The sequence below is a fragment of the Sturnus vulgaris genome, chromosome 2 (genome assembly GCF_052056855.1).
Source record: "Sturnus vulgaris isolate bStuVul1 chromosome 2, bStuVul1.hap1, whole genome shotgun sequence".
NCBI lineage: Eukaryota > Metazoa > Chordata > Aves > Passeriformes > Sturnidae > Sturnus > Sturnus vulgaris.
In genome coordinates this window covers 348,512-374,863 of record NC_142244.1, presented here as the reverse complement: position 1 = coordinate 374,863, position 26,352 = coordinate 348,512, and the positions used below count along the sequence as shown (strand labels likewise).

At 40.9% G+C, this 26,352-nt stretch overlaps 1 protein-coding gene across 1 annotated transcript; it reads left to right on the top strand.

Annotated features, from left to right (window-relative positions):
• The first annotated feature begins 2,889 nt into the window (after positions 1 to 2,889).
• TOMM70 (translocase of outer mitochondrial membrane 70) lies at positions 2,890 to 26,025 on the top strand. The gene is made up of 12 exons (XM_014885711.2): positions 2,890 to 3,165; positions 11,368 to 11,541; positions 12,642 to 12,768; positions 15,256 to 15,365; positions 16,658 to 16,806; positions 17,937 to 18,144; positions 18,715 to 18,849; positions 20,043 to 20,150; positions 21,261 to 21,377; positions 22,219 to 22,316; positions 22,841 to 22,963; positions 23,910 to 26,025. Exons 1-12 carry the CDS (start codon positions 2,914 to 2,916, stop codon positions 24,061 to 24,063), a joined length of 1,755 nt encoding a protein of 584 aa, XP_014741197.1. The 5' UTR covers positions 2,890 to 2,913; the 3' UTR covers positions 24,064 to 26,025.
• The last annotated feature ends 327 nt before the right edge of the window (positions 26,026 to 26,352 follow it).

The window sequence follows — 26,352 nt, the reverse complement described above, 5'->3', positions numbered from 1 at the left end:
TTTAACCTTTCCATTGCAGCCATGTCCAATATGACACTGCCGCAGGGGGTGGGTGGCAGGGCTGTGGCTGCTCCCTGTGTTGCTGCTGAGTGCCCCAGCTGTCAATACCAATGCAGACTTGCCCACAGTTACATGCCTGCGGGGGGCAGACCCAAAGTAGGCTTGTGATTTTTGAGAAGCAGAATTGACATATTGATGTTGGTCAGAAACTGGCACAGCTGCTTGCAGAGACCTAGCTGGCTCTGTGGGAGGGATCACAAATGGCCCCTCTTCTCCTGTCGCTCTCTCTCTCTCCTGACTTCTGTTGCCTCTGCTCTTCCTTCAGTATTTCAGAAACATTGTTTGTCTTTGTAGAAATCCTCCCTGAAGCAACTGCTCATTCATTTCTGGGTTATGGCAGACAGTGTAAACTTGCAGCTGCTGCTTTTCACCTGAGTAATTTCATCTGCTGTATCAGGGGTATGGGAGGCCCTGCCTCACTTGAATGTGCCCAGGGTTAAAATGTGCTGGTTCTTCCTCACCAGCCCTGGGTGTAAGCCATACAGGCTCTGCCTATACCACAGAACCAATAGGACCAGGAAATTACTTCTAGCCCTCAGACCAGTATCTAAACTGACCACACGTACCTTAAGTGGTATATTTGCTGAGGGTCTCCTTGAGGCTCTATACTGTAATTATAGTGGCTGTAATCCTTTGTTGTCATTTTTGTGTCTCCTTTATTTCAAAATCTCTGATATAACACAAAAACTGTTGTAGCTCACTCAACTGTTGTCTGCGTGGTATGAAACTGGAAGAGGTGTTACATGATTTGGGATGTGGCAGGAGGAAAATGAGGATTCTAAGGCTGTAGAGCCTGTTGGGATGGTGTTGGAAGACTGCATGGGAGGAAGAAACCAAATCTAACTTCTTACTGGAAGCAGTCCTTGGTGTGTGCTGGTGTTCTTCTGCTGCCCAGGCATTGCTGTGGAGACGCTTGGCCTTGGCCAGAAATAAACTAAAAAGCTTGCTGGTAATTTAGCATTACAGAGAATCAGTGGTCCAGCATTAAACCTTTTCCCCGGCCTGTTTAGAACTACAGATGTAGCTACTAAACTCCAGTTTCATTCACAGGGATGTATGTGTGAGGTATAAGTACAGTGTGGGACTGTTCATTCACGGATGCCTATGTGCCAAATTTTACCCTGTCCAGAGCAGGTAAGAGTGTGATTAGCAGAGAGACCTGAGTACATGGGTGTGCAGATGGCATTCCCTCAGATGTTCTGTAGGAGAGCTTGGAGACACAACCACGCCTGAAGCAGCCTGGACAGGAGCAAGAGGAATGCCTGCAAAACAGTACAGTAAGTAGACACCTGAAGCAATGAAAAGGATGTGTAGGCTGATTTTCTAGGTGGGGAAGGACACTCCTGGCCATATTCAAACAGCCTGAATTTGACTTACATCCTGGCAAACACCCATCTATACAGGCAAGGGCACATGCGAAGGCCTACAGGAAGCATGATGTAGGTGGAATTGAGGTTGTCCCAGCAGGAAGCTATTGACCTGTTGGATACGTGTTTTCTATTGTGAGGTGATACAGAGAACCGGGGGGAGGGGTTGTCCCACAGTTTTGTCAAAATATGCTTAGATAAACAGTAATAATCCATCAGTTAAAGGATATTTCTCAAGTTGTTTACTACCAGGCACTCAGATATGCTGACTCAGACCACAGCAGGGCAAATTTTAGTTGGGATCCTGAGGTGTTTGCTTTGCAATCTTATTGTTTTTATTTGCAGCCCTTTTTTCTTCTGCACAATATGTGTCTTCTTACATTTCCCTCCCAACTACAATGAAATTTCCAGGCATGAGATGACTGGAGCTGATTGTAAAAACATATCAAATATTATTCCTCTCTCATCTAAACCTGAGTGCCCCACAGAAATAAGTGGAGACAGGAGCATAAGCTTCTTCTGTCTACAGGTAAGGATTTTAATTAGGCATAGACATACATATGAACAAAATTCCAGTATTACGTATTAAATTATTATTATTATAGATTCAATTAATAACTGGGAAGAAAACAGAAAGATTTCATTTATAACAAGGATTGCTCCAAAACTCTTAAGTACAAACTCCTGGAAAGTTTTAATCAGCCACATTAGCTGAAACTTCACAGAATTAGAGAATCAACCAGGTATGGTTGGGAAGGGCCACAATGGATCATCTGATAAAACCTCCTTGCTCAAGCAGGGTCGTCCCAGTGCACATGGCACAGGACAGTGTGCAGACAGGTCTGGAATATTGCCAGTGAAGGAAACTCCACAACTTCTCTGGGCAACCAGTGCACAGTCACCTGCAGAGCAAATAAATTCTTCCCCATATTCTGGTGGAAGTTGCTGTGCATCAGTTTCTGCCCGTAGTCTCTTGTCCCTTTGCTTGGCACCACCGAGAAGAGCCTGGATCCATCTTCTTGGTATCCCCTCTTTAGGTGCTTGTAGACATTGATGAGACCTCCTCTCAGCCGTCTCTTCTCAAGGCTGAACAGGCCCAGCTCCCTCAGCCTTTCCTCTTAAGAGCGACTTAGTCCCCTTCGTTGCCCTCTCCTGGACCCGCTCCAGGAGCTGCAGGTCTCTGTGGTACTGAGGAGCCCAGGACTGGACACAGCACTCCAAATGTGGAGCGCACTTCTCATGGGAGCGGCTCAGACCTCCTTCCGCACAGATCACTCCGGCCCTGAGGCCGCTCCTTTGCCGGGGAGCTCCCCCGAGCCCCGAGCCCGGCCCGGCCCCTCCCGGGCTCCCTCACGGGGGCTGCGGGTGCCCCTCCGCGCCGGCAGGGGGCGCTGCGGACGGGAGGAAGCGGCGGCGCGCCCGCGCCCTCCCGGCGCGCTCCGCGTGTCCGCTGACCCTCCCCCCCTTCCTCCTCCTCCCGGGCGTCATGGCCGCCTCGAAGCCCGTGGAGGCGCCGGGCGGTGGCGGCGGCACCGCCGGGCTGTCCCGCTGGCAGCTGGCGCTGGTGCTGGGCGCGCCCATCCTTCTGGGCGCCGGCGCGATTTACCTGTGGGGGCGGCGGGCGGCGCGGCGCGGGAAGGGCGCGAGTGAGCGGAAGACCCCCGAGGGCCGGGCGAGCCCCGGGCCCGGCGGCGAAGGCGTCTCCGGGCAGCCCGACGGGCCCGGACACGATGAGATGGTGAGCGGGGAGCGGCGCCACCTGTAGCGGCAGCAGGGGCCGGGGTTCCGCCGCCGGCCGGGCCGCCCGGGGCAGCGTGGGGATGCCCGGGCTGCGATCTGCGGGCGGCAGGGCCCGACAGGCCGCTGGGCCGGTCCGGAAAGCGGCTGTCAGTGCCGGTCCCGACCGAGGAGCAGGCGTGTGGTGGGATGGAGCTCGGGTGGCATCCTGGTCCTGCTCTGCGTGCACGCCCGGCAGGTCGGAAGGACCCATAATGGGTCTTCTGGTCCAATCTCCGGGGTCGAGCAGCGGCATCCCAGAGCACATGGCACAGGATTCTGTCCAGACGGTCTGGAATATCTCCAGTGAGGGAGACTCCACACCGTCTCTGAGCAGCCTGTTCCAGTGCTCGGTCACTGCACAGTAAAGTTCTTCCTCATGTTCAGGTTGAACTTCTGTGCATCAGTTTTTGTCCATTGCTTCTTGTCCCGTTGCTTGGCACCACTGAGCAGAGCCCAGTCCCATCCTCCTGACACATTTTCTCCGGACGCTGATAGATATTGATGAGGTCTCCTCTCAGTCATCTCTTCTCAAGCCTGGGCAGGCCAGGAGAACCTTTAGGTTTTGCTTCTATGAAAGATGCTTCAGTCCCTTAAATCACATTTATTACCCTTGGCTGGACTTGCTTCTGGAGCACCGTGTCTCTCTGTGGTCAGCCTGTGTGACCCACAGAGCTCTTAGCCAGATATTCGTGGTTGTGGTTCTGCCTTCACTGTGCAGGGATCAGGAGTAGTTTGTTCCAAGATCACGCATTGCCAAATGCATCTTCTCATCAAGTGGCTGAGCATGGATCTGAGTGCTGCTGAGGGGGAAACGTACCTCTGCCTCTGAGGTCTAGAATACTATGAGTAAGTTTCCTACAGGAATAGTATTTTGAAAAGGAAATCTGTGAGATGTTGGATAGAGCAGAGCGGAAAGAAAACACTAGATTGTTTTAAAATGGAGTATGTTCCATGAAAATATAGAAGCCACACCAGTTTATGCAGCAGAGACTTTAAAGTGTAGAATTTGCCTGAGTAGGTGTGCTCTCAAAACATACACTTATCCCACTTATCCTGTTGTAAATTACTGTTCTGAGAACTTTCAGATAAAATGGTCTGTGCAAAAACTCAAGGACAGCATGTAAGATCAGAGTCCAGATCAAATCCATGATTCTCTTGTATATCTGTATTTGAAAAAATGCCTCTAAGATGCACTTTCTGCACATCTGCAGTCCCAGATGTACCTTGCCAGGTACACAGGATTACTGAGGTGATGTTGCAGTTGACAAACATATTTGAAGTAATGGATTTGACAAGCTGATGGGCTTTTATAAGAATATCCTGTACTGCATTTTCTTCTCCCATCTTCTGTATCACCCAAAATGCATTGAATTGTCAGACAGTTTAAGCTTCCCATCTGAAATGATCAAGAGGGGAAAAAAAATCACGTCTTGGAGACTGGAAAAGGTCAGCTTTAACCTTGATGGTTTGAGTGATGAAGATGGATGCGCTGGTAGACACGAGTGGCAAGGAAGGTGGCAACTTCCCCAACTAGTGAATCATAGCTACTCTCTGGCATTCCTGAAAGCACAGTAAGCTGTAGAACCTATGCTGGACCTTGAGGCAACTACTTTGAATGCAGTGATTTGTTCCTTCCTGGGCACCAAACAGTACTGAACAAGTTGTGTGCAGAGGGCACATTCAAATTGTTTACTATGGTATCTTTGGCTCATGGCTGCAAGCAGCATCTGGCTTATTTATGGGAGCATGCTTGCTGCATGTGAGCTCTGGTTTGCAGGCTGCTATGACCTTTGTCTTGCTGCAGTAACTTCCCTGTTAGTGCATTCACTCTGGATTTTTTTCCTTGTGTTTCTGAATTCCAGCAATATCAAGGGGTTTGTAGTCATTCTGCAGTTGTAGGAAGGAAGCACTAAAAACATTTAAAACACATAGCATTTGATTTAAAATATTGTGTTGCTCCACAATTTGAATTATCAGAAGGCTCTGTGCATTTAAGAATAAGTTGAGTGCTATGACCTGATGCAAAGTTTCTTGAAGAGTGTCATTGCTTACACTGTAAAAAATTGAGAGTTATTGCTTAGGAAAGCTGCAGAAGTTAGCAGATTTGACTGATTACATGAGATAATTGTCTAGCTGGTCAAAATATGGCTACATCAGGAAAATAAATTGCTGCAAGTTCCCAGGACTGCTTTATGTGTGTGTAGAGGACTGTCTTCCTGTTACTCATATCCCAAGCAATGATGCCATGTAGATTTCGTTTCCTCTCATATTTTATTAGTTATGGCTAATAGCGATAAGACCCGTGAATGAAAATACAGCCTCTGCAGATACTTCACTTATAAAACTGCCTGTATTGTATTAATCTGCTTTTCTAACCTGATGGGGTATTTTTTCAAACTCAGTTGGATTTCACATACAAGTCTGCACAGTGAATAAGAGCCAGTAATTCATTTCACAGTTGAAATACAAGAGGAAAATCTTTTGGAAAACACAAAGGTCAATAATGAATTTGCTACCAACAGCTGTGTCAGCTAACTATTCTTTTACTCATAAATGTAACTTAGGACTCATACTTTTTTGTGCTTTTCATTAAATGAGTCCCTGTATCCATTTGATGTTCTGGTCACTGTTTCTGAAGACACAACCTTGAATTTTTTTCTTCGTTCTTTAAAAATATGTAAGGTCCAATATCTTCCCTGTTCTTTATTCAGACTCGTTACTATTTTGCATGCAGTTCAAGTTTTTCTTTTACCTGCTGCACAGGCCTCACATTTTTTTCCCAGGCTGTGTCTGTACCAGAGGATTCTCCTGACATCGATGAACTGGCCAAGTGCGTGATCTGTGACTGACATTGTGTTGGCAGAAGCCCTTAGCAAGGTGCTATATTGGGAAAAGCTGAACTACTTTTGAGATTCCTTCTCCTGTAAGCACAGCTCCTCAACAGTACAGTAAACTGGTACTATTGGACCAGTTAAGTGATGTCAGTAAAACTGCATCTATGGATGGCTCAAAGGTCGTAAAGCCAAATTGCATCTGTTAATGACAATTGTCATTGTTTCTTATAATTTAGATGGAATGTGTCTTAGTCACTCAGTAGCAGTGGCTTTTTACGTGCTCTCCTGGTTTGTAGGTAGTGTTGCAGAACTAAAACATGGATATTTGCATATATTGCTTTAGTTGGTGCCCAATTTATTATTTTTTTGCTTATTCCATGATAAATTCTTAGCAGATTTTATACCCTCCGTGTCTTACAGGAGTGAGCACTGGTTAGTCAGTGAGGTAATGTGTTGATTACTTCAGTATTTTTTTGTGATAGTCCAAATCTCACCCTTTGACTCTTTCAGCAAGTTCAAGGGGTAACCCTGTGTTTGGTGTGAGAGGAGGTCAGCTGGGTGGCCTTGTGTATTGCAGACAAAGCCATTGGGGTCACCAGCAGTTCCCTGTCTCTGCACACTTTCCTGTGAGCTGGGTACTGTCCTTGAATGCAGTGGTGGGTGAACGTGACAAACTCCTTGGCCTTTGTGGTGCCACATACCAGGATCAGCAGCCAACTAGCATGGCTTCTTTCCAGTAGCTTTTTAGTAGCAATTGCTGAGTGCTGCCTCTCTCACTGCCCTGACATTGGATCAGGATATTAACGAATTAAACCCCTTAGTCTACATACACTCATGTTGGTACTTACTCTAAATTGATCTAAGCAAAGTAACTGAAAAGTCATTTCTATTGAGCTGTGCATCTGTTGCTTAATAAATCTCGCTATCAACCTACTGTAAGTCTTCTGTTTCATGCTTGCTGTAGTGGACAGGTGTAGAAAACTCCTAACTGAGTGTACAATAGCAGCAAAACAATTGTTCGACTCTTGGCTTATTCATGGAAGGCGTGGATGAAAAATTCTTTTAACAGGAAGGTGACTGACTGAGAACATTGTGAATTTGTTCTTGAACATTTTCATTTTTTTTCTGAGTGTAATACATGCTTGCTTGTGCTTTGAATTTACTTCTGAAGCTCATGTAAACATATTTTTTCTCATAGTAGTTCTAGTGCTAAAGAGACTTTAAAAACCATTTATATTCAGTTAATGCCTTTATTTGAAAAAAGACTTGAGATGAACCTTAGTGTAAAAAAAAAAAGTAGTGGAAAGATAGGTAATTAGAAAAGAACAGGATTTTTTTTCCTGGTACCTCATCTCTTTGAGAGGGTTCTCTCACTTGGAAAAGACAGAAAAAGAGGTCTAGACCAAGGCTTTATTTTTTTGCAGATTGAATTAAGAGGGGTCAAACAGTAGCTGCCCTCCATGTCATCTGTCAGACAAGGGCTCATGCAAATCCTTTTCAACCAAAAGAAAACGCTGAAACTCTCTGCTCGTGCTTCTGTTGTGAATCACTGTCATCATTGGCTGGCAGGAAATTTCTTGTTTTGCTTTGAATAACAGTACCTGTCAAATATATAAGGTTCTGAACTGCTAGTTTAATAATATTGCCATTTCTGGGAGTTACTGAACATTATTATTCTTACAGCTGGCAGTCTGTTGCTGTTAAGTTGCTGTTTGCATGCAGTTTCTGAACATTTTGTGAGGAAAGGACTTCTGCTGAGGCTAAAGAAAAGTTAAGAAAATTTTCTCGGTGTTGTCTATTCTTTAGTCAGTTAGCAATCTGCTTGTTCAGGTACCTGGACAACTGATAACTCAATTTCATAAGTGTCCTTTAGCTTAAAATCTGTTCTAAGACTTGTTAACGAGCAGCTGCTGAAAGCAGTCCTGAGATGTTATTTTTTGTGTAGCTGCAAATAACTTCTGAGTTATTTGTTTTGTTGAGCTGTTATGAACTTATATTAATTTTAGTGAGCTGGTTTGGTTGTTGCACATATTCTTTGACCAGAAGATGAGAAACTGGAGAGTTTTTCTTGCTCTCTGTGGACCTTCACCTTGGGGATAAAAAATGTCCACTGTGCCACATAGGATGACAATGGGTTGGGTGAGGAGAAGCAGTGAAATTGGAAAATAATGTATAGAATTATTACTTCGGCAAGAAAATAAAGAATGAGGTTTTTGATTACTTGTGCATGAGGTACATGAGGTTTGTTTGCATTATCAATTATTTACGTACACATCTTGTGTATGTCCAGTGTAGCAATTGAGAAGAAAAAAAAAATGCTTAAAAATTTTGTAGAGGTTAAATTTAAGGCTTGACAAACCTTAAAAAACTGACATTATGTGAAGAATTAATTTCCATATTCTTATTTGTGCTATCATGAAAAGGTATTGCAGTATATAATGTGACGTGAGTTCTTTAATATCTTTTTTTTTTAATAAACAGCTACCAGAAAACCTCCAAACCAACAACAGAAAAAACCCCACCAAACCAAACCAAACCAAAACATCCATTGGATTTGGTGGTGTTTTGGGTGCATACTGAGGGCTACAGCAGAGAAGTTTGAGTAAGGATGCAGAGATCAAACATCTCAGAGCAAGCAGTCTGGTTTAAGGCAGCGTAAACAAGTTGATTTCTTCCTTTCCAGCTTCTGCTGACTTTGTTGCATGAGAGCATGTGCTCTAAGTTCTGACTCCTTATCCCTGCATTTCTTGCCTCATGCAATGAGTACAGCAGGGGGTAACCAAGGAATCAGCAAATGTTCCATGATTCATTTCTGTATGATTGGTTGTGTGGTCTGTGATTCTGCGACTGTTACTAAAATTTTACTCACATAACAGAGTTACTGATTGTAATATCTTCGGCATCACGTCTGTAGTCTCTGAAGTTTCTGATCACTGTTGTATGCACTTTGTAGGCTTGTCTGAAGGTTTGATGCTTCCCAAAAACCAGCAGAGCACCAGTGACAGCCCCAGCCCCAGAGGTGTCTTGTTTCCAGTTACAATTCCCACACCTGACACCGGTGCAGCCGTTGCACTTGGGTGTTATCCAGCAGTCCTCATCCCTAGAGTGTCTTTACTCAAGGACTGTGGGGCAGGGCTCTCAAAGTGCCTAGGATGGAGCACATGGACTGCTCAGCCTGGGACACATACTGGGATAGGAGATCCCTGGCATGAAGAAATTGGCAGTGATCATAAAGTAGTAACCTAGATGCAGTTAGACTAAATCTCTGCAGACCAAAATAATTTTCACACTGGGAGCACATGTATGAATGTTACAACATGGTCCATATAATGTGTTTTTTAACCCAAGTTACTAGGAACAGCACTAAATTTTGTAAGATTATTGCACAAAGGCATTTTTAATGTGTTTTGCTCTAGAAATACACAAGGAAAAATTCAAACGGACTTGCATGCATTTAAGTTTGCGGCATATGCATAACCCTTCCCTTTGTTAAAAGAAAAGCATTGTATTTGGAGGTAAATACGTACTGGAAAGAAATTTAACCTTCTGAGACTTTGGTTAAGTTTTAAAGAAATTACTTATTAGATACACAGTTACTTGTCTTACAGTATAAATAGTTGCACTCTAATTTTGGCTTAGAGGTCCTTAGAGTTACACACAGTGTATGGGGTGAAGTTAATAATCTTCTATCAAATTAAATTTGAAGCTTTACAATAGGAAAATATCTGAAAGCTATGCAGATTGTCTTGTTCTGTGAACAATAAAGATGCTGCAGATTAATCTCCTGTGAGCCCAGTGATTAATGACTTGCAAGAGAAGAGCTTTGCTAGCAATAGAGACATTCAAGAAATTCTCTCCCTTTTATGGTTTCACTTGTAAATCTCCCCTCAGGAGAATGCCTCTAAGATACTTTTGTTCTATTTGGATGCCTACTTTTATGTAGGAACTGAGGCTAGTGCCTATTATCTGATTCTCTCCTGCCAGGATAGGGATCAAGGCCTTAAAAGACAGATTGTAGAGCAAGTTCTGGCTTCCCCTCAGGTTTTCAGTTTTAAAGTAAATCAGTTAGATGCAAAAAATGATCAGGTTGGAATGAAATTCAGCAGGCATTAAGGGGAATAGGCAGATGAAATGCAAAGTTGCTTTCAAATTTGTGTTACATCTGTCTGGTTGTCTGTATCTGTTCAGTTTGGCCCTGACAGTGGATAAGTGGGTAGAGGAGGCAGAAGTATGGTCAAAGAGCAGCAGGGACAATTCCCAACAAATCCTCGATGATCCGAAGAGCAGTTGATATATAGTGAATCCTGCAGCTATTGTTTAAGGCACTCCTGCCCCTAGTCTGTAGCCTTTCCCTCTTCTGAAAGGCTGGTAGAATGGCAACTCATTTTGTGCTCATACTTCTGTTCATTTTGGTCTGGCAGAACTGCTGCAAAAAGTTGTCCATGAAGCAAGGCTGTTGCAGAGGAGCAGAAATCCAGAAAATCAATGTCAGAATCTTTTGCAGCTCTTATTTCTTGAATGTGGGTCACACCCCTTTGAATAGAGCATTTTTACATCTGATCCCTTACAAACCACAAGATTTGATAACTGATTTGTAAATCCAGGGGTTTCAGGTAGGTAGCAATGTTAGTTTCTGCAGATATACAGATCATCAACATGTGGTGCAGAACATGAAGATACATTTAACAGGATCTCAGGCCAGTCAGCAAAGATTCCCATCCTCTACTAAGATGGTGATGGTCCAACACTTGTCATTGCATGAAGCAGAGTGTGTGTGTCAGCTATAAAGTTGATGTGCCTAGTACATGAAAGGCAAACCAGCTTTATTTTCCTTACAGGTTTTATATTTGTCTTACTCAGTAGGTCTTTCCACAAAATGTTTTCCATATTTAATTCATAAGTCTGAGGAATCCCCTCTTGTCTTACATCCTCTATGTATTTCAGGAGACTCTTCTATTTGAATTGTTTTGAGGGCTTTGTTTTCTTTATGCATTTAGCCTTTGGAGAAACAACTTACCTCATTGGTTCTTCTGATCACCAGCCATGTAAAAGATTATGATCTGTTTAGCTTTCCAAACAGAAATCACTTCATAGTTTATGACCATTGTAGTGAATTTTGTGAGAAGGTTGTCTCCTATCTCATACACTTGCAAAAGAAAATTCTTGTATGTTTCCAGGAATTGAAATCAGTGAGAGTTTTTAGAAATCTGGGCTACAGTTTACAACTCAGGTCCATTTTTATATCTTTGAAGATGAGCCCTAAAGTGCATAGCTTTTGTGCTGTGATGCCTTTTTAATTTGAACTGACCTCTCACTTTCTTTTTCAGAGTCCTCTTGGTAGAGCCCAAGCAGCCAAGAACAAAGGAAACAAATACTTTAAAGCAGGAAAATATGAGCTAGCTATTCAGTGTTATACTGAGGCTATCAGCCTGTGTCCTCCTGAGAAAAACCTTGATCTTTCTACCTTCTATCAAAACAGAGCTGCTGCCTATGAACAACTGGTAAGAAATTACAGATAATTATGCATTTTTTGTAAAAAAATAGCATTATCAATTTTGTATTTTGTCATTTTCATCCACTGAAAGATCCAAAGTGATAACATCTATTGCTCTCATAACAAGATGTTGAAGGTTTTTTCAGGTCATCATACTTTTCTACATATAAAGAAAATTATTTTCGGTTACCTACACTCAATCTATTTTACTTATGCATCCTGTTCTTCCGAGACAAAGTTTTAATTTCTTATTTTCGGAACAGTTTTCTTGTATATAAGTTAATTTTGCTTCTCTCTACTTGAGTGTTTAACCATGAAAGAAAGGTGAAAGGTCAAATATTTTGGAAGGATGCTACTTCAACATTTAAAGAAAAAAATCATTGAAATCCTAGTAAAGGCCAAGACTTAAAGTTTGCATGTAGGGAAGTTACATTTACTCGACAGCTGAGTATACGTGGTGTTATTTTAGAAGTCAGCCAGTGTTGCTTATTATGGTATGATGGATTTGCTTATGAGGTCGAGTTGGTGAGCTGTATAAAGGAGTGGAAAAGCTGGCTTTGTACAGTCTGAAGTATCAAGTAAGAGACTGTGCTTACATAAATCTGGTGTTAGATTTAGTTCTTGTCTAACACAAATTCATGCCATAATGAATCCCAACTGTGTGTGAATCCTCTATTAGAAAAGCCTGTTTTGATAAATTGAAATAAATTTTGTTAAAAAAAATGTTTTAGCACTTTGGTAAACTTGTTTGCTGCCATTATATTTCCATCTCTTTTCTTCTAGTTGTTCTACACCAGTCTTTCAGTCCCAACGTTACCTATCTTTGCATCAACTCATTATGTTCTTCCATGGGATTTGTGCAGTGCCTGGTGTAATATTTTGTAGGAATTGTGTTTCTGTTGTGTGGCTTTTCTGGTGCAGGTTGTTTGCAGTGGTGCCCGGGCAGTTTCTCCCTGGGCACTTGCAGAAGCAGAGGCAAGCAGGGAGAAGCAGAGCCCTGGGAGCCGCAGCAGCCACTGGGTGCACACCAGCCCGGAGCTGGCTGTGGGAAGCCAGCCCTGGGAGCTGAGGGGGGCCCCTCTCACTGTGTTGTTTTTCTGCTCACAGCAAAAATGGACAGAAGTGGCACAAGATTGTACAAAGGCTGTTGAGCTTAACCCTAAATATGTCAAAGCTCTCTTCAGACGCGCGAAGGCCCATGAGAAGCTGGACAATAAGAAGGAATGTTTAGAAGGTTAGTGGCTCATGCTGTGTATACTTAAAAGTGGAATTAGCTCTGCTGCTTTGGAGAGCTTTGGAGATGGCACCTTCTGGAAATGTTTTGTTTTGACTTCTGTAGCTACAGTAATACAAAATTATGTATTTAAAACCATTCATAGCTTCTGCAAATACTTATTCTTCTCTTGTCAGACCTATTCACATTTCTCAAGCTCTCATTTGCTTACATCTGAAATGACTGCTGAGAAATTGATGTTACTGTAGCAACTCAAGGTATTCTTTTTCCAGGAAACTCCTTCACTTTAGAATATAATTCATCTAACATAATGAGTGGATAACCAGTACAACAGTTGTTCTCTTTCCATGCAGTAAAGAGACTAGCCTTTTCTCTGTTTGTTTTAGAGAAATTATACTACTACAGAAATGAGGGCATTTTTGCAGGTTGAGATACGTGGTCAGAAATAAAAATATTGCAGTTATTTAAATGCGTTGGACAGGTGTTAGAGGGAAAACAGCTTCCGTAGCATTTTTTTCTGGTGCATAGCTTATGAAGACTGGAACAGATTTAATTTTTCTTTTAATATTAATACTTTGTATTTGGAAGAAATTACTTGTCAAATTCATCCAATGCTATTCCTAAACAGAATATGTTTTGAACTGTCAGGAAGATGTCACTGAGAAGCCATGGAAATTAAAAACTACAGGTCAGATGTATTTTGACACGGCACTTTTGAGCTACAAGCTACTGCTTGAAATTACCCATATAAATTTAATCAAGTGAAATAATTCCTACTGATTTTAGGTTAAAAGACAAAAGAAATTTTCAGCTGTGCTCATTATCAAAGAAGGACAGAAAATAAGGCAGTGCTTTGGCTGGTAAATCTAACTGTTAAATTAGTTTCATTACGTGTAACAGCTAAGAATTAGGTCTGCCAAATTAGAATGTAAATTAGATGTGGAAATTTTATCTGTTTATCTGCTGGCAGGATGCCTTTATAACCTTTAAGACCATAATGACTAGAAAAGGACAACTTTGTTTATTTAGTGCACTCCTTTGCAACCAGTGTGTATCAGCTGCACTTCCAGAGTGCTGTAATAAAAATCTAAGCCTTATGTAGCTGCCAGGTGATAAAAGCCCCAAGAAAGATCAATGTCTCTGTGACAGTAGGACAGTTTTAAATATAACTTCTTTTTAGTGTTAATAGCAGTAATGTTAGTGACAGTTATTTTCAGCCTTGATTTCTATTTGTTTTTTTGCTTGCAGTTTTTTCAGATCTGAAGCTTTCTTGCCTTTTTTTTTTAACTACACTGTTTTTCTATAACCCTGCTTTTACCCGCCAAACACATATGGCCAGTAAAACTCCAGGAAGTAGGGCATGCCCATGTAGTGGAGGAAAGCAAAACCAAATAAACCTCAAAACCCCAGTCACTACCAGCAGAAAACTCCTCCAGTGATCCCTGGCAGTATAATTTGGGAAGATGTTGCTGCTGCAGCCAAGCCTGAAGTGCAGCAAGCCTGAAGTCTTTGGTCAGAGTGTGTCTGCTGGGTTTGTATAACACATTCTTGCTGGAGATACCATATTTTCCCAGGGACTCTGCTTCCTGAACATGCCAGAGGTGCAGGGAGTTTCTCTATAAGTGATGGCTTAGTAGTCCCTCTAGCAGTGTAGAATTGGAGAAATATGCTAAAACTCCAGGGCAAGGCATTTACTTTTCAAGCATATTCAGACAATACACTGCTTGAATTTCAAGTCTAGGCTCTGTTCATCTTCACTAATTTTTAAATGAAAGCAAAACAGGGAAAACTCCTGGTAGCATTGCATTAAGTGGAGGATCCAGAGAAACTGTGTGGTAAGAGTGCATTTCACACTGGGAAGCTTCACTTGAGCAGCAGTGGGTTAACATTTGCAGAGATTTCTCTGTGAGAATAAAAGCCATGTGATAGAGGCTGGCTCTTTAAATAGGCCAGCAAGGTATTTCTCCTTGCTCCTTCCAAAGTCACGGAGGTGAGCAGAAAAATTTGAAATAGAATTTAGGCAAATTTCTTAAACTGAGGAGTAAGTAAGATGTGATGGGATTGAATGTGAATTTTTGAAGTAGAAAATAAAGACCAGTCCAGAAGAGAAGCTGTGTTGGCACTTTCAATATGAACATAATTACTCTTCTCAAAGTTTCAAAATGGTGAAAGCCTCCAATAGAGGTATACATTTTCACTGTTGATTTAAGTGTGCTCATCTCTAGATAAAACATGAACAGAAAAATAAATGTAATTTCTTTTCATTCACTGTCATGAAGTCCTTTTATCCCAGGAAGATCATTTTGGATACAAATTTGTGTCTTGAAAAGTACAGTAAATACAGCAAACTGGAAACAGAGGCTTTTGCCTGAGAACAGGACTTCTGTTAGTTTGGCAGTGCTTCATTGTACTCAATGGCACATTTTATAGTGTACTTCAGTGACTATCAGAATTCCTTTAATCTCACTTTTGTATGTTGTTTCCTAGATGTCACTGCAGTCTGCATTTTAGAAGCCTTCCAAAACCAGCAAAGTATGCTATTAGCTGATAAAGTTCTTAAACTCCTTGGAAAAGAAAAGGCCAAAGAGAAGTACAAGGTAGGACTTGTGATACTGCTGACTAATTGTTATTTCACCTGACCAGTTGTTGAAAAGTCGGTTGTTGGCACTCTGTTAGTTGTTGTAAACAAGTCACTGTCTCCATCTGCTCAAATGTAAGAAGTGACACAAACTGGTTTCTACAAAGCTGCAATTGTACCAATGTTGTTTTCCTTTGGGACCTCTCCAAAGTTTTTGGAACCTAATCAAGGAAGAGAGATCTACTTCTAGCAGTTGTTTCCCTTTAATAATGAAATTTGTTATGACATTCAGGAGACGCTCTAAGTTGGTGTGCTGCTCTACACAGGGCTTTTCTGAACTGCAACTTCATGGAAACTGGGTGTGTTGGAACACATATCTATGCCTGAATGTTTGGAAACTGCAGAAGGGAGAGCTGTGGAAGCATAGGGGTAGCCAGGAGCAATCATTTTAAGTGGCTGTAGGTTTACAAAACGTTTGGGACAGATACTAACACATTCTTGGTTGTTGTTATTATTCTTGCTTGTGTTTTGATGGTGGTTCAAGTACTGAAATCCTGTGTTGATTTTGAGATGCTGGATTTCTTTCCTACAGAAATTCACATAAATGTGTAGTGTAGAGGTAACAACAAATAATGTTAAGAGTGAGGTGGATATAGATAGGTGTGCTTCAGAAGAGTGCATTCAGTGTTTTCCTACAGGAGAGATTGAATTGTAATTCTTGTGTGCAGTTTATTTTAAACAGGAGATATTTTTTGGCTGTAGAAAAGATTCATTACCCAAGAGGTGTTACTTCTGGGACTTTAAGTAAAAATGTGGTATCTGGGCCAAGTTCCACACACAACTAGGGTATTGACTCATTAGTCTCCATTGTAACAATGACAGCAGCTTCTCTTAGACAAGTTGGAGAAAAGAGAAGACTGCCTTTCAGAATCTACTTGAATTCAGGCTCATGCTTAAATCACCAGCTTGGATTTTTCACCCACTTTGTGTGCACACCCAATGCTTTAGTACATCTACCCAAAGACTCTTATTTCTAGCCACATATGTGGAGAGATACAATCTTCCTCCCCCCCGCATATCATCACTTTGTTTTCACTGGTGATGAATATTGCATTGTGATCAGAAGCTTAAAGAATCCCTAAACATCAAAATGGCAAATCAAAATACCAGGCTATCAGATGAGATAGTGAAAGTCATACATTGGTTCTTTCATCAGGTTTTTCTTTTTAATAATCATGTTTGCTATCCATTTTCATTTGTACCATCTGATCTTACCACCTAATGACTTGGAATTACCTTTCTCTGTTTCAGAATCGGGAGCCTCTGATGCCCTCACCACAGTTCATTAAATCCTACTTCAGTTCTTTCACAGATGATATAATTTCCCAACCTTTGCTTAAGGGTGAGAAATCAGATGAAGATAAGGACAAGGAGGGAGAGGCTTCTGAAGTAAAAGAAAAGTGAGTGTACAGTATAGTTAGGAATTGTTTGGTACTGGAATTAAGTTTTCAGTGATTTGGACATTCTGCTCAGTGTAACATGCTGCTGTTTGTGTAGTAGTACTTGGCATGGAGATTTCTTTGATATAAATTGTATCAGTATTGCAAGTGAAACCTTAGTGAAATCTGACTGGCTAGTTCCAAGCTTGCACTAAGCAGAGGAAGGACAATGAGACTGGGGAAAAAGTGCTGAATATTTACTACAGTATCACAGTAAATCTTGGGAGAACTGGAGAGGGCTGAATGATGCTTTGGGGGAAAGGAATATTTTATACTGAAGGAGCATTTCCAAGGAAGAGAGCAAGTTAGTCTTTGGACTGGCAGGGAGAATATGAGCTAGGAAAAGGGGATTTTTAAATGAAAACAGGTATTAACAACAATGAAGGCTGAAAGGGTGTTTTACTTTCTGGAATCAAATTGCCCAGAAATGAAAAGTTTGTTCTGGCATAGAAAAACTTGGTTTTGTGGTTTTGTTATGTATTCTTTTAGTGGAGCCTGAGCACCACATAAATGGTTCTTTAATTTACTGTGCTAATTTCCAGATTATTTTTTGGAAGATAGCAGTGCTGCCAGTTTAGAAACCATTGCAAACAGCATTATAATTTTGTTTTTTAAAGTAAGAGAGAATGTCCTGATCTACAAGCAGATTCATTGAATCCAGGATACCGCTGAGAACAAGGCAGTGCTGTAATTTTTTATATTAAATAATTTCTTCCATATAGGAGCTGTACATTGCTAGGTTTAATATTTCACTTTCCTGTCCATTAATTTTACCTTCTTGCTTTAAAACAGAGATTATTGCTCTTCTTCTTGTGAAAAAAAACCCTCAAGAGACAAATGAAGCTCACATTCAAAATCTTTAAAACATTTTTCTTCTTTATTTCCAATGTAATTTGGCCAGTTTTTTGTGCAGATTGTTTTCCATCTATGATGGCACCATCCAGGAATGGATGTTCCAATGGAGCTATGCTGGTGTTGTAAAAATATAGCACAAGTTAGTATTTGTAATGATTTGATGAAAACATCTGAATGGAAATTGCAGTGTTCAGTGAATGCATGTATATATACAACTGTTTTTACATCATTTACAGCTCTGGCTATTTGAGAGCAAAACAATATATGGAAGAAGAGAACTATGACAAAATTATCAGTGAAAGCACAAAAGAAATTGAAGCAAAGGGAAGATACATGGCAGAAGCTTTGCTCCTACGAGCTACTTTCTACTTACTTATTGGCAATGCAAGTGCTGCCAAACCAGACCTAGATCAGGTCATCAGCATGGAAGATGCAAACGTGAAGGTAGGACTGTCACAGCTCGATTGTAGTTGGGATTGAAAAGTTAGATGATAAACTTGCAATATACTTCAAGAAGTTGTTTGTCCAAATTTTCAGATATATTAATGGTTTATTTACTATTCTGTTACAGACATTTTTTTTTTCAATGGCTTGTTGATTTTTGAGACAGCTTTACTGAGTAGTGCAAACTAAAGGTGATAAGAAGTACAAACTAAAGAATGAGGGAAGTTGAATGAATTGGAGGCTTATCCACTCTGGGTAACTGTAAAACCTTAGTTGCATTTCCATATTCAGCTGCTTCAAAAAACATTGATGTATTTCTAAACATAGGAATTGAGAAGGATTTTGGGAGGCTTGGAAATCCACTGAGATGGAAGCGTAGGCTGACATTTTTGAAATTAAGTAAGGGAGCTCATTCATTTAGGGTCAATATGAAATTTATTCCTGCTTAGAATAATTGAAATCTGTCAGTGGGAGAAACTAGTCAAATGAAAAATTTACTGTGATTGTAATGAAGCCTTAAATGTGGAGAAACACTAGGGTGGCTGATGTTTCCCTGCCCATGTTTTGCAGCTGCGAGCCAACGCTCTGATCAAACGGGGCAGTATGTATATGCAGCAGCAGCAGCCAGTGCTGTCCACTCAGGACTTCAACATGGCTGCTGACATTGATCCTCAGAATGCTGATGTTTACCACCACCGAGGACAAGTAAGAAACCTTCAAGATTTGGTCCCAACACTTGGCTGTTTCAGTATATACTAAAAGAAAAACGGTGTCATTGGAGACACTTTATACTGTTTGTGGCAGAAAACCATGAACTCCTAATTGGGAACTTTTGTGGGATATACTTCTGGGATTGTGGAATTTTTGTGGGATAAACACACAGTCTGTTTTGGAGGTTCAGGTCAGGCAGAAGCGGTTTATTTCTATAGCTATAGGAAAGCCCTCTATCAGTATGAACTGAGACTTACAAGTACTAGCGTTTATATACATTTACAGCAGATGAATGCTGTTCTGTGAAGGGGCCTGGATGGCAGAACAGCATCTGCAAAGCAGGGAGCTTTGTTCCAGCAGAGGAAACGTGTCCCTGATAACACCTGCAGCCCTGTGCCCTGGACTTGGATCTGTTCAGCTCATCCCTCTCTGCCTTGTGACACTGCTGTGTCCTAGACTAATTTCTAGCAGGCTTCTGCCTGCTGCCACAGACCTGTAAGATGAATGGTGCTGAAAGTAAAAAAGGAACACTAGCAAATGCAAACAGGCTATTTGCAAGGAAGTTGTATTTGTAAGGAAGACTTCCCTGGATCAAGGGTTTTTCTCCACTAATTTGTTAGACCTCTTTAGTTCTCAGAAATGAAAACGGTGCTGTGTGTTGACTGAAGGGAATGAAAGTTTTCTGCAGATTGAAAATCTGTGTTTTACAGTTGCTTCACAGTGAAGTAAGAGAATGATGGAGTGAACTCTGCTCCTGTGGAGGAGTAAGAATGTCAAAACAAAATCAAAGAAACGCCAACAAAATAAGTTGAAAAACGAGCTGAAAAGTTTCAGTGTCCAAATAGTCCACAGATACTAGCTACAGAGAGGCAAAACAACTTGAGAAAATATGGCATAATTTTGGAGGCTGGTCATAATGCTGACACAATAACAGCAACAGTCTAAAATGCAGGCATTCTCTATTCCTACACACGGTCATTTCCTGCTTGTGTAGGTAGCTAAAGTTTCACTGGTGGCTTTGATAATACATTATGACGGTGATATTTAGTTATGGGTTTTGTAGGTTTCTAGACAGTTCTGCAACTGAGCTGGAGAGGATATGAGTAACTGATGCTGATTGAATTATCATGTAAGTGTCTGAAGCACAGATGAAATAGAGAAATAGGATTTTTTTTCATTCTGGCTAGCTGAAAATCCTGCTTGACCAAATTGAGGAGGCTGTGGAAGACTTCGATGAATGTATCCGATTGCGACCCAATTCTGCCTTGGCGCAAGCACAGAAATGTTTCGCTCTGGTAGGTAACGTGCTGGGGTTTGTCTGGGTGCTTTTGCTTTAAAGAGTTCTGGAAAACACTCTCTTTCTCTGGTTTATTCCAATTTAACAGGAAAGTAGGGCAACATACATCTCTGTCTTTTAATAATAAGGTAAAGGAGCAATGCAGCAATTTCTTCAGTTGAAGTATGGGTTTGCTGCTTTCCTTCTGAAACACTCATTTTTCAAACAGTGGAACATTTTTTTCTGTTCTGTGTGAAAGGAACAAAAATCTTGATTCTAATTGGAGCACAAAATTGATTTCAATAAAGCTTTACTGTTGTGGAAAATGGTCATTATCAAGAAATTGGAAACAAACTATTTCAAGCTAGTGTGACTCAGTTTGCAAGAATCTCATCAGGACAGCTTTGCATGGTGTGAACAAAGAGGAATGCCAAGTTTGGAATTTCTAAGCATTTGAAATAGAGAGAAGCTATCACAATTATTAGGCCTTATGAGTTCCTTCTTTCACTCATTTTCTTCTCCAAGTCCAGACACTTGGACATGTGGTAGGTTCCCAAAACCAGATTTGTTAGGATGTACAGGCTTTTCAGCTTGTGGAACTTAGCACAAAGTCATACAACGGCCTGGGTGGGAAAGGATCTCAAAAATCATCTTGTTCCAACTCGCCTGTCATGAACAGGAACATCTTCCACTAGACCAGGTTGCTCAGAGTCCCACGCAACCTGACCTTGAACACTGCCATGGATGAGGCATCCAGAACTTCCCTGGGCATTGTTCCAGTATCTCACCACCTTTACAATAAAGAATTTTTTCCTAATATCCAGTCTAAACCTGCTGTCTTTCAGTTTGAATCCATTCCCCCTTGTTCTGTTTACATGTTCTTATAAAAAAAATCGTTTTTACATACTCTTGTAAAAAATCTCTCTCCATCTTTATCATGGCTCCCTTCAGGTATGTGAAGGCCACAGTTCTTCTCCAGGCTGAACAATCTCAGTTCTCTCAGCTTATGTAAAATAACTGAATTATTATGATGCAAGCAACTCTTGGGGAGGTGGGTAGAGGTGTGATGAGCATTTTTTTAGTCTGGTGATGGCATAATTTTTCTTTTCTTTTTTTTTCTTTGGAATAGTATCGCCAGGCTTATACAGGAAGTAATGCTTTGACTGTGCAAGCAGCCATGAAGGGCTTTGAAGACGTCATTAAAAAATTTCCAAGATGTGCTGAGGGCTATGCACTCTATGCTCAGGTATATTTTTCTCTCTCTTAAAGAAAATGCTGCTTTGTCTTGTATTTTTTATCTTGGATATAATATTTCTTCAAATAACAGATGAAGATTTTGGACACTAAGTTCTGAGATAAGAGATGCTGCCTGGAATAAGCTACTTGCATTTATGGTTATGAGTGTTCTGGTGCAGAGGAGGTACAGGGGGAACTGGTGGAGCAGGATATAAATAATGAGAGTTGAGGGTGGTTGTTAGGAGACAGGGGTTATTCCTGCATGATTCTCTCCTTCCTGCATGTGTGAGGCATCTCAGCTGATGAATGTTAGGGATCCTCTGGGTAATTTGAGAGTCAGATGTGTGGAACTAGGCTAACATTTTTGTTCTGCTATCAGTGGCATGTAGTGGTTTAGAACAGCTGTTCTGAATACACTTGTAACAGAGACTGTAGTTTCTTTTCTAAGAACGTACTGCTGGTTTTAGTAGGAAGCATGACATTCTGATTTTAAGTAGGTTGGCAATATACATGCATTTCCTTCTGAAAGAAATATATGTGAAAAAGGAAGAGTTGAAGCTTGCAAGTACAGACTTTTAGAATGGTTTTTATTTACAGCACACAGTATGTTGTTTGTGGATCTCCCATTACAGGTGACAGTGTGGTCAGTAATTTGTGCACTTAAAGCACAGAAGCTTTCCAAAATCCTCAATTTTGAAACTTAGCTCTGGTAACTAATGTGCCTGGCCTGCTCTACTGTAAATGAACTACATCCAATCTCACATTGTCAATACAGTTTTAATTAGAATTAGCCGAGTGCAGAGTGCACGCTTTGGTTGCTTATTGACAAACAGGTTTCTCTTTTGATTCAGGCACTAACTGATCAACAGCAGTTTGGCAAGGCTGATGAAATGTATGATAAATGCATTGACCTTGAGCCAGACAATGCCACTACATATGTTCATAAAGGGTATGTATTGAGTTTACAGTCCTTTTGGTTGAGAGCAGTTGGCATATTTAGATGAATCAACTTGAATTGAATGTTTATGCTTAGAAGTTATCCAGGAAAAATAACTTTGTGAAAACATCTTTGTGCTCTTAAATGTATTTCTATATTTTGTCTTGACAAAGCTGCAAGTAAGTTTCAGGGAAGTTTCATCAGTGTTCATTGCTAATTGAGTATATATGACTTTTCCTTTAACCCTATTAGTTTCAGCTTTGTGTTGAAGTTTCTTTTTTCATAAAACAACATGTACCAAATAACATGTTTCTCTTGGGAAAAATTTGCCTTCCTTTAGCGTCATTAAAGCAGTAAAGTGGCTTATTGAAAGTGACTTTCACATAGGTGTTTTAAAAAGTCGTGAAGTTGCTAAGTCACTGTGTTATCTGCATTAGAAATTAAATACATTATACATTTGGGATGGTTTTGCTTACCATGACGAGGGTTTTGGGAGGAGTATGTGAAGTCAGTTTGAAATTTTCTTTCTCTTGTAGTTTACTTCAGCTTCAGTGGAAGCAAGATTTAGACAAAGGATTAGAACTCATAAGCAAGGCCATTGAGATTGATAACAAATGTGATTTTGCATATGAGACCATGGGAACGATTGAAGTGCAAAGGTAATGCTGAATGGCAGTGTTAAGAGTTCTTAGTTACTTCTGAAGTTACAGTAGTTCTTTAAATTTCCTCATGGATCCTAGGTCTTAAGATCTTCTCCCTGGTGTCCTGTAAGGCCAGCTCTTACCCAAGGTCATGATTTCTGTTCTGTAACTCTTAGGTAAAGCCCTCCATTCTCTGTGGTATAACTGTGATTTATGATTGGACAACTTCTCATCACCAATGTCATACTTAATGGACAACATGCAGATGAGTCCGTGTATTTTTAAATACATCCCTTCTGTATTTTAAGGGACTTCCTTAATCATTACTTGGTCTTGTGTGTATCTCATGTTGTCCTTGAACACTAGATTGTCTGTACTTTGCATCCTGTGCTGTTTTTCTCCTGCAGCCCACAGAGCTCCAGTTCACAGTTCTTGGGGGAAAGAGGAATGCCCTGCTCTGTAACATTGTATTGCAACTGTGCAAAGGTTTAGGGTCTAGCTGACAGTACAGCTGAGTCCCTTTTTAATATGTCTAGTCCTCTAAAGGACAGGCAATTAAGCTAATGCCATGAGAAATTTTGCAAGCATTTATTATTTAAATAATGTGCTTCTGTCTGTGCAAGTTTTCCTCTTTTGTATACTAAGTCCTTTCACGGGACATGAGACTTCATTCAGTTGCCCAGAATTATCTTTGCAGTGAACTTGGTGTCCTGTGGAGAACATTTTATCCTGCACTGCCACTCATGGGGGCTCTCAAGAGGAAGGCTGTTTAACAGCTGTCCTAGTTACTTAGGCTTGGTAACAACTTCTGAGTTTACTCAGCATCACCATAAGTTCTTGTGGTGGTTCCTCCCAGTCCTTTTAAGTTAGTAATGGGGGAGCGTGTAAGTCCTGAAAGAAAAAAGATGTTTTAGAGATGACAAGATTGCTTTTACAGTCTTAACTAAATTTTTGTTTATTTCAGAGGTAATCTGGATAAAGCCATTGAAATGTTCAACAAAGCTATCAACCTGGCCAAATCAGAAATGGAGATGGCCCACCTCTACTCACTCTGTGATGCTGCCTATGCCCAGACGGAAGTTGCAAAGAAGTATGGATTGAAACCACCAACACTGTAAAGAAACAAGGAGGAAATGACCTTGCAAAGTGAAGTTGCCGACTTCAGCCAGCCCTAAAGATGCTGTTGCAGACCATGCTGAATGGTGGAACTTAGTTTATTCCCGTTCGTGGTGTTGTCATTTGCTACATCTGTTAAATGTTTAGGTGTTGTGGGAGTGGTTGTTCAAGGAAGTATGCAGTGCTGCATCTTGTTCCTTCTGCAGCAAAAACCTTAGAGCGTGTTAAGGGAAATAAAGTTGCAGGGGAACCAAAGGCACATATTTTGGCCATGCAAATAAAAACTTCACACTGGTTCATTTTGGGTGATTATGTTGTGGGCGATTTTTGCTTTATCAAATAATATCACAGCATGTGGGTTTTTTTCCTGTTGATTTTAAAGGTAATACTAGTCAGTGCTGTAAAATAGGTTTCTTTTTTATATCCAGTTAATCCTTGAGGGTTGATTTTAATTTTGCAAAAATTAATTTTCAAACTTTAATAATAGAGGGGTTTTTAAAGTCAGTAGATGTGGAGAGGATACCTGTAAATATATGCAAGCATGTACAATCTTCCCTTAAATCCCCTTCCACTTTCTGCATAACTTACTTAGAAATAGTCCTGTGGCAGCTATTAGGGAATTAATTTGATAGTCCTTATTCTCACCCCAGAAAGCCCTAGAGTACTACATAGGAGAGTGAGGAAAAAGGTTGGCTGGGGAAGGAGGTCAGGTAACACTGCCTCAGTGTAGACTTTACTGGAAGAAAGAATGTATTCCTGTACAGCAGTCCTTACTTGAATGTCATGGGAAATTGTTCTGGAGGGTTCAGAGGGACTTTCAAGAACAGAAAGCACTGCTGGGAGTCAAGCTCCAAAAGGTAAGGTCATGCTTGCATATAATCTTTGTAATCTCTGATGCTTTTTTATAAATGTAGCAGCTGATAGACTAAATTATCGTCGGTTTCTAGAGGCTGCTGGGTTATGATCTCCTTTTAAGAGCCCCTTGGTAGGATTAAGTAAGATAAGGAACAAAGCATAGGCTCAAACTTCCAATAGTGGATTTGCAATCTACACTCATTTGCTTGTTCTGTAGATCCTGTCTTGTCCGAGATTACAAATACTGTAGAAGGGAAGCAATTGTGCTGCAAAAAGCAGATAGGCAAATTATGAAATAGTTTTCCTCTCATTAGGAACTTCACAGAGGGCCCTCTTGCTTTGGGTTGACCTTTCTGGTGTGGAAGTCAGTCATCTTGCCTTTCCCTAGACTGATGTGGCTGGACAAACCTCATGCAAATGATGTAACTTAATTTATGATGACACACTAATTTGGGCTTCTTTCCATCCTGAAATCATAGATTTGTTCGTGGTGAATTGTCTAATGTATGTAACCTTTTAAAGAAATGAATGATGCTGTAGTCAAACTGTCTTGGTCTGTAGTTGTGCCACCATACAGCAGCAGCTTGCATTTTCAACTTGACCTTCCTTTCTCCCAGCAACTACAGTTGATTATTCAAATGGTGGAGAGTAGAAATAAAGATTTAATCATTATTTTAGTAGCTCATTAGGTGATCTGAAATCATAGCACTGGTGTAGAATTGAAGATATGGGAAGGTACTGGCAGCTTCTAGGGGCACTGAACGTAACAAGTGTCAAATGTCTTCTCCAACGTCCAATCTGCGTTAATTAGCTGAGAACAAAAATATGACAGACTGAGGAGTCCTGTTCTCCAAGGAGTTTTTATTCGCATGGCCTTATTTACATTGGCATTTTCTCCTCATCACCCCATCTGCACCCCATTCCTTACCCCACCCAATCAATTAAGGGACAAAAGCATGTGCTGTCAATTACTAGCATTCCGAATCATCACAGACTTTTGCCTGTTCTTCAACTAGTTTGAAACTGCACTGAAAGGATGCATTGTCTGTAATTTTTTTGTAAATGACATATCACCTGTAAACTGAAAAAATAAATACTACCTTCAAGTATCTCTCTGACATGTATAAGAAAAGATTTTGATAAAGGTGTTCTCTGCAGTGGTGAGCTCTGTGCTTATGTTCTAAGTCTACAATTGGCTGACTCCTTATCATCTTTGCTCACTTCAACCTTTAAGAAAGAATGAGGACGAGATCTGGAATCAACAAATCCGATCTCTGCTTGCTTCCATCGCCCACAGAGGTATGATCTTGAGAGCTGAAGATCACAGGGGAAAGGAAGTTGAACCAGGAAGGTTGGGAATCTGAGTAGCTGAGACCCTACTGTGTATGCAGGTGCATCCCTGTGTATGCAGGGACTTTCTGTAAATGGCCGATACA

What these genes read in the sequence shown, in the direction of transcription:
- TOMM70 (XM_014885711.2), top strand. Translation starts at nt 2,914, where the DNA reads ATGGCCGCCTCGAAGCCCGTGGAGGCGCCGGGCGGTGGCGGCGGCACC. An exon ending in CTGCTGCCTATGAACAACTG is followed by an intron (nt 11,542 to 12,641) that starts GTAAGAAATTAC and finishes TTCTGCTCACAG; the next exon opens with CAAAAATGGACAGAAGTGGC. An exon ending in TGGAAGATGCAAACGTGAAG is followed by an intron (nt 18,145 to 18,714) that starts GTAGGACTGTCA and finishes CATGTTTTGCAG; the next exon opens with CTGCGAGCCAACGCTCTGAT.